The sequence below is a fragment of the Myotis brandtii genome, unplaced genomic scaffold, assembly GCF_000412655.1.
Source record: "Myotis brandtii unplaced genomic scaffold, ASM41265v1 scaffold393, whole genome shotgun sequence".
NCBI classification, from domain to species: domain Eukaryota; kingdom Metazoa; phylum Chordata; class Mammalia; order Chiroptera; family Vespertilionidae; genus Myotis; species Myotis brandtii.
This window is the reverse complement of record NW_005365070.1, coordinates 132199-143536: the sequence shown is the minus strand read 5'-3', so window position 1 is coordinate 143536 and position 11338 is coordinate 132199. Positions and strand designations below refer to the sequence as shown.

The 11338-nt window shown below is 42.1% G+C and overlaps 1 protein-coding gene across 2 annotated transcripts in view; it reads left to right on the top strand.

The window, feature by feature from the left end:
- The window catches only part of FRMD7 (FERM domain containing 7), a 59507-nt gene that overhangs the window by 31337 nt on the left and 16832 nt on the right, over positions 1-11338 (top strand). Inside the window, exons 2-4 of one of the 2 annotated variants that reach the window (XM_014545003.1) lie at positions 5864-5968; positions 6929-6971; positions 9492-9570. In XM_014545003.1, coding sequence (XP_014400489.1) covers positions 5864-5968; positions 6929-6971; positions 9492-9570 — 227 coding nt within the window. The remainder of the gene's footprint in view (positions 1-5863; positions 5969-6928; positions 6972-9491; positions 9571-11338) is intronic. The other variant, XM_014545004.1, reaches the window with a different exon arrangement.

Sequence of the window (11338 nt, the reverse complement as noted above, 5' to 3'; positions counted from 1 at the left end):
CTCATCTGCTGATGGGCACTTAGGCTGTTTCCAAATCTTAGCTATTGTAAATTGTGCTGCTATGAACATAGGGGTGCATATATCCTTTCTGATTGGTGTTTCTGTTTTCTTGGGATATATTCCTAGAAGTGGGATCACTGGGTCAAATGGCAGTTCCATTTTTAATTTTTTGAGGAAACTCCATACTATTTTCCACAGTGGCTGCACCAGTCTGCATTCCCACCAACAGTGCAGGAGGGTTCTTTTTTCTCCACATCCTCTCCAGCACTTGTCATTTCATTTGCCCTTGATTCTTACCTAAGTTGTTGATTTTCTCATCCCACCAGTTTAGAAACTGTATGACCCTTACTCTGAATTCTTTTTCTGACATATTGCATGCCTCTGTTTAATTTAGTTTCTCTTCTGGTGACCCCTTCCTTTTCTTTCCTTTTGGGGTTGTTTCTTTGTCTTCCCATTTTTGCTGTCTTTTTTTGGCCCTGGGCTCCCTGCTTGGGGTCTGAGGTATTGCAGCCCCTAGCGGTTCAATGATCTGGGACTGGCTAGAGTGGAGCCTGGGTGTGCCTTGAGTTTTACACCTTTATTGTCTCTGCTCTGAGTTTACCCCCTTCTCCCCCAGTTCTGGTCCCTTACTAGTCCACTTCAGAATCTTGGGGTCAGTGGGGGCACATGCACAATTCCTTTGGTTTGCAATTCCCTGTGAGGTCCCAGAGCCCTCTGGCATGCAATTCACTGTGAAGCCCAGCACCCAAGGCAGGATGGCACCCTAGGTCCCACTGGCAGCACACATGCAGCATGGTCCCATGACCTGTGGCTGGGCTCACTAGGTCCCACCAGCAGCTCTGACTTGGTCCAAGGGTAGGGCATGCACCAGGTGACAGCTTTGTCTGTGTGGTGGGTGGAGGGAGGTGGAGCCTGCACTAGCCCGAAGGCTCTGACCAAGCCGGGAGGCGGAGCCTGTGGCCTGCTTGGCAGTAGGGGTCCCCAGTCCAAGTCTCACCAAGGGGTCCAGTTGCCAAGTCGCATGGGGCCTATGGCTGAACCAGTGTGGTTGTAAGGAGGGGTGCACTCCAAGACTCAACAAAGGGTCTAGTTGCCAAGTCTCGCGGGGCCTGTGGTGAAGCTGCGGGCTTGGCAGGAGGGTCCCACACTCCAAGACTCATAGATGGGTCCAGGCACGGAGTTGCCTGGGGCCTGTGTCTGAAGCATTGGGCTTGGCGGGAGGGAAGCACACTCCAGTGCTCACAGGAGCCTGCAGCTGGGGAGGCTGGAGTCCCAGAGTCTGTGGGTCTGCAGATGAGGTAGCAGGTCTTTGGCCAGAGTGGCTGAAGGGTCCAGGATGGTGTCTGAGGCCAGTCTGGGTGGAGATGAGGCTGGGCTCCTAGTCACAGCAGCTTTCCCCTTCAAGATGGCGTGGTTTCTGTGCCAGAGCCAGCCACCCAGGAGTGTTTACAGTGGTAGCAGAGGCTCGCCATTTAGGAGAGCCTGGTCTGCCATCCCCAGAGACTCTTGTGGGATCTAACTGTCCCTCCCTCCCTCACACACACACACACACACACACACACACACACACCACACAAGTCTACATATTCCCCTTTTGTTCCCTCACTCACTCACACTCTCCCCATCACTGCCATCCTGCCGGCTGCCATCTTCAAATCCTCCCATCAGCCAATGTTTTAGAGGGGTAATGGAATGCATTATCTGTGCTTTGTTGAGCAGAAATTGGTTAAGATGTTACAGAGAACTGGAATAAATCAAACAATGCTCAGAGAGTTTGGAGTTACACTTTACTCACCGCTGTGGGCTTAGAGAAAATGAATTCAAATTCTAAGCTGAGCAAGCAGAATTTCCCTTTTTATGAAAGAGCCAGCCCTATGTGTGCTTAGTGGTTATCTCTCTGTTAGCCTTGAAAACTACACAGTTCTATCCTAATAAAAAATGCACCTGGCATGGCATTGAGAGTATGGGGGTATCTAGTCTCTGGCCTACAAGGTCAGAAAGCTAAGTTTACCTTCCTCATTATTCAAGCAGGCTAAAGCAGGCTAGAAAGCAAAGTTATTATTTTTTTTAGAATAGGAGGCCGTCTAAAGAATAGCAGAGAATTCCAAACAGTAGTCTTACAAAATAGGGGTTAACTTTCTCAAAGAGAGTTTTTACATCTTTGCTCATTTAAAAAATAAATCTAGATATGTACAGAATAAAAAGTTAAAGTTCCCTTTAACCTATCCCCTCTGCAGGGAAAATGCTCTTAACATTTGGAATGTATCAGTCCAGACTCTTCTATGCATTTATTTTTACATGTGCATGCCTTAAGTTATATGATTTGCCAGGCACTGTACTAAGACATTGATGTGAATTATCTTGTTTAATCCTTACAACACCTTTATGAGAATACTACTGTTATCTTCATGCTATAGATTCATAAACCTAGGCTCAGAAAGGTTCACTAAATTGCTCTAGGCCACATAGTGACTAATTTATTCTTCCTCCTGAGAGAACTGTCTTAATGTATATTAATCAAGTTGAATGTTTGGATCCATTACTTTCTTTTTAAAAATATGTTTTTTATTGATTGTTAGAAAGAGACAAAGGAAGAGGCAGAAAGAGAGAGAAAGAGAGAGAAACATTTATGGAATAGAAACATTGGTCAGCTGCCTCCTGCACACGCCTTACTGGGGATTGAGCCTGAAACTGGGCATGTGCCCTGACTGGGAATTGAACTGGCAACCTCTCAGTGCATGGAACGATGCTCAACCAACTAAACCACAAGGGCCAGGGCCCATTCATTTCTTCAGTAAACATTTATTGAGAATGGCCATTCTTGGCCAGGTACTGAACATAAAGCCAGGTATTCAAACACATGGTTTCTGTCTTAAGGTGTCTGAAAAAGGTGGGTGAATCTGTGACCTAAAATATTCCCCCCAATCTTAGTAAATAGATAGAGCAGGATTATAATTCAGGTTTTTAAAAACAATTGCTTTATATGATTCCTCTAAGTGCACAGACATTTTGGTAGATTGTTGTTTGTTTGTTTTTTGTTTTGTTTTTTAATTTTTTTTAGAGGTGGTCAACTTGAATATTATTGTTTTCATGAGAAGATAAGTTTGGAGCTCCCAGAAATCAGTGTCCAATTGTGAAGACCCAGTTTGTAAATTGCAGACCATAAATACACATTGTGAAACGTTTTATATATATAATGCTCTACTATAATCTAAGGATGATTGGGATATGATGGGATGCAAGCTTGGAGTTCTAATTCCCTAAGTGGGAGGACTGTGGTAAAGAGTTTAGATCCACTAAGGAGCGTGATTAAAATATTGAAAAGTGGTAGCTTAAACAAGAACAAGCAATTGAAAAGAGAATCAGAAGTCCAGAAAAGAGAAAATAAGAAAGTTGTATATAAAGAGATATTATGAGTAAAAGAATCATAACATAAAAATTGAGGAATTGGATCATAATGTTTGAAAAAATTTAAAGGCTACATGTTGAGACAGAACCAAGACCTTACCTATTATGCAACACATTCCACAATGCTGACCAATTTCAACGTACACTATGGAGGACTAAAGGGAAATGTCTCTCCCCAAGATGGGGGTGAAGAAATTGAGCCACATCAGTGTCTGACCTTCAAATGCATAAATGCCAAAGGCTTTTAAAGCCAGTTGGCAACATGTACTGGGATGGAAGAATCAGGGGATTATTCTTATAAACATATTATGGGATCTTACATAAGGGAGCAAAAAGGAAGCCTTGATTGGAAACCTTACAAGAATGGCTATATATTCTTTGTGACTGCTGAAACATTTACATGTACAAACACATGGAATGTGGTGGCTATGATGGAGAGGATTAAGCACCAGGATGGGGAAAAAAATAAAAAATGAGGAAGAAAATGAAAAATGTTGAATTTCTTAAATTGTTTGCAAAGAAACTAGAGCCTGTGACAGAATTTAGTTCACATGACTGAAGTGTTTCTTTGGTGTAGGAAAAAATATTGCTGTCATATCTGTCTTTAGAAAAAATTTTTAATAAGAAAAATTTTGTGGTAGCTCCTTGCCTGGAGGACTTTAAAAATAGAAGTGATTTCATCTGTCTGGAATGGTCTGTGTCAGCACTTGCCCTAGGCAAAAACTTCCCCTCCCTCCTCCCTACCAGACGACCCCTCCCCCACTGCCCCTTTCCATGCCCTACAACTTCTGCCATGACACCTTTTTCCTGGACCATAGTTCTAATGTGACCTTCCACATAAAATCAAACCCCTTTCCTTCAGCTCACTCAAGGCGCTAGGGATGCAGTAGGTTTCACCCTTTGTGGCCTATTTGCATTTAAAAATAGGACCCTGGCTAACCCACAGGAATACCCAGTTGGTGGAACTTGGGACAGAATAACCAAGTGGAGAGAAGTCCAAGGGAGAGGGGAGTATTTTTGGTTGCTGGGGGAAGGGGGAGGGGTACCCCGCCTTCCTGGAAGCTATTAAATCCCAGATGTGGGCTTAGTTCAGTGTGGTACTGTCTTGAGGGAGCCGGCAGGGGGAGGAGAGAGGGTAGCTGGACTTTTTGACCTCTCAAGGTTGCTGTTAATTCTATGGGTCAGTGATTTCCAACTACATTTCCCTGCACTCGGCTTTCTTTGCAGCACTCTAGCACCGTGTGACTTGGCTTTAACTAGGGATTTTCAGCATCGTCTTTGTGGCTAATAGCCTGTGCCCAAATGTGCCATCACAGTCCTCCCTGCAAACATCAACCCCGGGGTTCAGCAGCCACACTCAGCTCAGAGAGATTTTCACAGAGAATTCTTCAAAGCTCCAGTTCTCAGAGAAGCATAAGAAATGGGCTGTTTTGTGCCCACAGTGTGTGTGGGCTTCATGAAAAACAAAAAACAAAAAACAACAAAAACAAAACAAAACATGTGGCTTTCTGTGAATGAAATGAAAAGCTGCAAAAAGAAATCTACTCAAGGAGTTCATATGAGTAATTTGGTAAACTTCATATTGGATCAACATTCAGGAGCTCCTACTATGTGCCTGGCTCTGTTAGACCTGGTGCATACCAAGAAAGAAAAAAAAACAAGGTCCCTTTATGAAGGAATTCAGTCTAACAGACATCCTGTGTAAGAAATGACACATTTGAGGTAAGCAAGGGTGCTCTTGGCTCAACCTGTTGCTGATAGGTTCCAGAGAAGGCTGCCTATCCCAGGGAGATGACATCTGAGCAGAGTAGGAGTAAGCCAAACCAAAGAAATGTGGGAAGTGTGGTCTGTGTAGAAGGAACGATATGAGCAGAAGCATAGAGGAATGAAACTACTTGACATGCGTGGGGAACTAGGAGCAGGCTGTAATTATTAGAGGAAAGTGTTGGGGAGGGGGAGGGGCAAGAAATGAGGCTGGAGGGGCAGGCGGAGCTGCCTTAGGGAGAGAGGGCCAGCTTATGATGTTAAGGAGAATAGATTTTATCCTGAGGGGAGTCACTGAAGGATTTTAAGCAGGTCAGATCTGCATCTTGATTAAACTGTCAATTTCGGGAAAATCATTCAAATTGCCTGTGTGATGAATTGATTAAAGAATTCTATTGTAAGGGTAGATTTTCAGGTCTAGCCATAGTTAAGTTCAAGGCTCTGTTTTTCCAAGAGGATTTATCATTAGTCTGAGACCTTTTAAGGTATACCCCTAAAACAATTTATAGATAGATGCATGGATCTACCTGTAAAACTCAACATCTTTTGGGGGTGGGGGGGTGCAGCACTTCTAAATAGTGCTCAAGGGAAACAGTGTTTGAAGAATCTTATCACTTCTACCATTTATGCACACTGCAGTGATAGCAGGTTAGGAATGCAAATTGTGCTATGGTCTCTTTGTTTTGTTCAGCAAAAGTCAACTGGGAAGGCGCTGTTTAACCTGAGTTGCAGCCATCTAAACCTTGCTGAAAAGGAATATTTTGGACTAGAATTCTGTAGCCATTCTGGAAATAATGTAAGTTGGTTCTTCGTGTCTACAATTGCTTCTAAATTCAGTTTGTAGCTAGGTACATAAGGCTCAAACCGCTGACTGAAAAATGGAAAAAAAGTTAAACCCTTGCAAAATAACTTCTCTGTTAAGTCACCTCAGTTTGCCAAACACAAACTCTTCTGCCCCATGCTCCTCTTTTGTCACTCAGTGAACAGCTATCTATGCTTTATCTATTTTGACTTTCCAGAGGCTGAACCTCAACCTCCAGAATTGACTCCTAAACTCTCTAATGCAGTGGTTCTCAACCTGTGGGTCGCGACCCCTTTGGCTGTCGAACGACCCTTTCACAGGAGTCGCTAAGACCATCCTGCATATCAGATATTTACATAATGATTCGTAACAGTAGCAACATTACAGTTATGAAGTAGCAACGAAAATAATTTTATGGTTGGGTCACAACATGAGGAACTGTATTTAAAGGGCCAGAAGGTTGAGAACCACTGCTCTAATGAGTCTTCAGGGGACTTTCCTTTCCCCTCTCTAAAGTCTTAATATTCCCTATATTCTTCCTGCTGTGTCCTCCCTGTTATCTGGCACCTTCCCAGAAAGGCTCATTATATCTGTTAAGCTGGCATTTGGGGGCTGTAGGATTCAAACATGGAGCCAAATGCCTTCATTAGTTTTTATAGCAACTAATGAGCCTTGTATATGACACCTCTGTCATCTGACAGGCAGGGGAGCAGTGATTCAAATGTCAACAACAAAGAGGTTATAGATCAATAATGTTCACTGTCATTGAGAAAATACAAGGGGGCAGATTGAGTGTGGTGGAGGTACCTCAGCTCAGTCATTGTTGTTTCTATTTTTAGAAGTCTAAATAGTCTTGGTATTTATTTATTTCATATTTACTTTTATCTGGTACCAAAAAAGAAAGATGCATTCAATGCCATGTTCTAGCAATTTTTTTCATTAATATTATTGCAGGTCTGGTTGGAACTTCTGAAGCCTATTACAAAACAAGTAAAAAGTAAGTATGGAAAATAATTTAAGGAATATAATTCCCAGCTAAAACTTCAAAATATTTCAGTAGTGCCACACTATTCCTCACATTAATATAAGGGAAGAAAATGGCTTTGATGTATTATTTTAATCCTTCATACGTCTAGTAAATTCAGCAATTTAGAAAATCATTTTAACTTTCCCTGAGATGAAGAAAATCATGCTGCTGGATCTTTGATTGAATTTGAAGAAGCCTGGTAATTATAGCACTCTGTGGATTGGCTCTGGGAATATATTTCAGGTTCTAGCATTACAAACGTTTGAGCATCCTTAATGTTAATCTGCAATGCCACTCACCTTCTGCCTAAAGATGTTTTTGTTTTATCCTGTCACAGACATTATTCATTCATTTCAGTTCATATTTGAGTGCCTACAATTATGAAATACACCTCCCCTGTATATCACAATCTAGTGTGGCGATTCTCAAATTTTAGTGTGTATTAGGATTATTTGGAGTTCTTGTTAAAATACAGATTATTGGGCCTCATTCCTGCATTTTCAACAAATTCCACTGGTGTTTCTGATGCTGGTGGATTTCAGTCAACACTTTGTGAAACATTCTCTTATAGTGTCTCTTCTCTCACCTGTTCTTTATATGTTGGTGCTTTCCACAGCTCAGTCTCTTTCCCACTGCAAAATGATAATGTCACATTATTCCAAAAGCTTCTGAACTGATTCCCCCTAACTCATCATGTACACTACTCCCAAAGGCAACTATTGAAAATACCAGTCTGATCACATCACTGTTCTGTTTACGAAGCTTCCATGGCTCCATATTGCCCTTAGAATAAAGTACAAACTCATTAGAATGTTCCATAAAACACTGAACTCTGCCTGCATTTCTAGCTTTACTTCTGCCACTGATCACTTTGTATCATATTCCTACCCCTCCTGATTTTGGCTAAACTAACTTCATCTGTAGGCTTCTCAGATAAAATAAAGGATGCCAAACTAAGTTGGAATTTCCAATAAAGAAAGGATAATTTCCTTGTATATGTATGTCCCATGCAATCACTTATCTGAGATTCAAATTTAACTGGGAATCCTGTATTTTATTTGGTAAATCTAGCAACCCTACTCAGATTTCAATTCTTATAGGAAGCTTTCCTTGACCTTCTTCAAACTCTTTTGTTCCCCTCATGTGCTTCCCCAGTACTCAGTGCTTACAACACTTGGTGGCACTGTAATTGTCTGTCTAGATGTCTGTCTCTTATACCAGCATATGAGTGCTTTATTGTCATTTTATTTCCAACTAGAGGCCCAGTGCACAAAATTGTGTGGATAGGGTCCCTAGGGCCTAGCCTCCTGCCATCAGGGCCATCTTCTCCCCGATCACCAGTGCCCAGGCTGAACACCGCCTCCGCCACCAGGCTGTCAGGCCATTGGGGTCACCAGCTCATCCCCGGCTGCTTGGGGGCTCTGGCTTGTGGGAAAGCAGGTGCTGGTGACTTCACCTCCATGCGTGTACACTGGGCCGACCGCTGATGGAACGCGCTGCCCAGTCGGGGCTGCTCATGCTGTTGCCACCACTGCTGCTGCTGCTGGGGCTTGAGGTGCTGAGGGAAGCTGCGGGGCATGTCCCCGACCTACCTGCCTCAGAGTGAGCGGCCCCGAGTGGGCGGCACACATCAACAGCAGGCCCGGCGCACATGCATGGAAGTGAATTCGCCGGTGCCTGCTTTCCTGCAGGCCTGAGCCCCCGAGCAGCTGTGGATGAGCTGGTGATTCCAACGGCCTGACAGCCAGCCTGGTCCTCCCGCCACCCATCCCGATTCCCCTGTTCAGCATCGCTGATCCATCAGAGCCTGCAGGCCAGGGGCAGGGACCAAGAGGTCAGCTGTTCAGACCACTCGCCAGTCCCCAGTCCTGCCCGGCCCTGCTTGTGGGCCAGGGGGGAGAGACCGAGAGGTGCTCAATGCACCTCATGGTGACCAGTCATTTGGTCGTCATGGTCATCACAGACACTGGCTTTATATATATATATATATATATATATATATATAGCACAGTGCTTGACTTAAAATAAGCACTCACAAATATTTGCTGAATGATGTTAAATTCTGCAAGCTGCAGAGTTTCTGATTTTCAATGCAAGTAGGAATGAAGGCAAGCAGATATGTTTTAATGTAGATTTTAAGATACATAGAGGCATCAGGCCATACTTCTTCTGGTTCCCTTTATGAGATCCTTCAACTAGGTGATACTCACCTGCTTTTAAAGCAGGATACTTCTCTCAACCAGGAATGCTGAATTCAAAGAAGCAAGTGGTACATTTTTCAAAATGAGGCACTTCTTAAGAGGGGACACAGTAGGCCCCTAAGAGGCACATCTTTAGGAAAAGAAACTCAAAGGGAAGGAGGGTAGGAAGAGGGTCAGGAGAATATTCTTAATTGCTATTCACATAGAGACACAATAGAGAAATAGCAGCATCTTACAAATGTGAAAAATTGACATGTAAATAAAACTTATGGAGATATTGTGTTTTAAGATCCTAAGGAGGTTGTTTTCAAATTTATGGTGAAATTTTTCCCAGTGGACCCTGGACATCTACAAGAAGAGCTTACAAGGTTAGTACTTACCTATGTGTCTGTTGTATGATGTTACTTAAGAATTATTATTCTCCACTTACCAGGGAATGGGCTTATTGTCTTTGGATGGCTTGGCTCTCAATGTCACTCTCTGGAAGATGGTGAGGAGCTGGAGAGAAGAAGGGCTTGGCTAGTACCCAAAATGTTATTCTTCCAAAGTGTGGGGACTTCACAGAGAAGGGGGGTGTTCTAGAAGTGGTAGCTAACATGGGTGCCCACTTGCGGGTTATGCCATTAACTGCTGCAACAGAGTGCTTGCCTTCATTGCATCTGTGCTCAAATCAGAGGGCAGCTTGACAGCACAAGTGTAATGCCAGCTGATTTCATGGATATTAAAAAGTGTGTGTGTGTGTGTGTATCCCATAGGTAGAAAATGATGATGATATATACTTATAAAAAATTTAAAAAGTAAAAAGTATACATTTTTATAAATTATTTATAATGTTTAATATACACTATTGGCAATTTTATTATAATTATTTAATAATTAACTATTATTAAAATTTTGCTATAATTCACTTATAATTTATAATGATAAAATTTTAAACTTTATAAAAGTAAAATATTTTTACTTATAAAAATTAAAAAGTTAAAACGTATAAAACATTTTATTTGTTTGTTTATTTATTTTTTATTTATTTATTTCCTCACCGAAGAACATTATCATTGAATTTTAGAGGGAGGAGAAGGGAGAGAAGGAGAGAAAGGGAGGGAGAAACATCAATATGAGAGAGAAATATTGATCAGTTGCCTCCTGACAGCTCCCAACTGGGGCGAGGGATTGAACCTGCAACCTAGGCATGTTCCCTGACTTGGAAATGAACCCAACCCAGTCCTACTGACTGAGCCACCCGGCCCAGGGCTAACACATTTTAAAAAGTGTTTTAGTACTTATTTAAAATGCCCTTTAAAATTATAATGTAAATCTACTTCTTCTAAGATACATTTTCAACATAACACTTCCCAAAACCTTACTCTGCTTTCCAGACCTTAGACTTTTACATGTAGAAGTGATATAACAGATATGAGATAATCTAGTCCAGTCCTCTTTGATTACAGATGAGGAACAGGTCCTGGGAGCTAGAGTGAATTAGTTGGCAGTTATTCTCCCTGAATTCTCTGTTTCACCCCTTCTCTACAGGGATGCTTCTTTTATGAGGGGTCTTTGCAGAAGTCACCTTTCACAAATCAGTCTCTCTCTCTCTCTCTCTCTCTCTCTCTCTCTCTCTCTCTCTCTTTCTCTCTCTCCTAATTCTCTCCACATTTGTGAGTTGTAGGCCACTTTCCTAGATAACTTGATTTCTTGGTAACTATATTAATTTGCATTTGCCAGCCCATAACGTATTTCAGTTGGGTCTCAAATTGTGAACAGTTTTGATGGAGATAAACTTTCTCCCCCCCACCAAAAAAGAATGAGAAAATCAATGTGATGATAAATGATTCATCAGCTGTTCAGAGCAAGGATTTGGTATTTGTAGCAGACAGCTGCCTTCTTAACAGCAATGAACGTGTCAAATGACGAGAAGTTTCATTTTTTTTCTTGCTAGGAGCAAAATGAAATTCACTTTCCCTTTAGCAGTTGAGGCTGATGATTGTATTTACATCTATATTTGAAATCAGGCAGTGGCAAAAGTTAGAATTCCTTTATTTTATCCTCATTGGTCCACCTAAGAATACTTAACTATAAATGACTTGATAAGGATGCTTTGTTTAGGTCCAATACATAAGTTTCTGACACTTGTGTGCA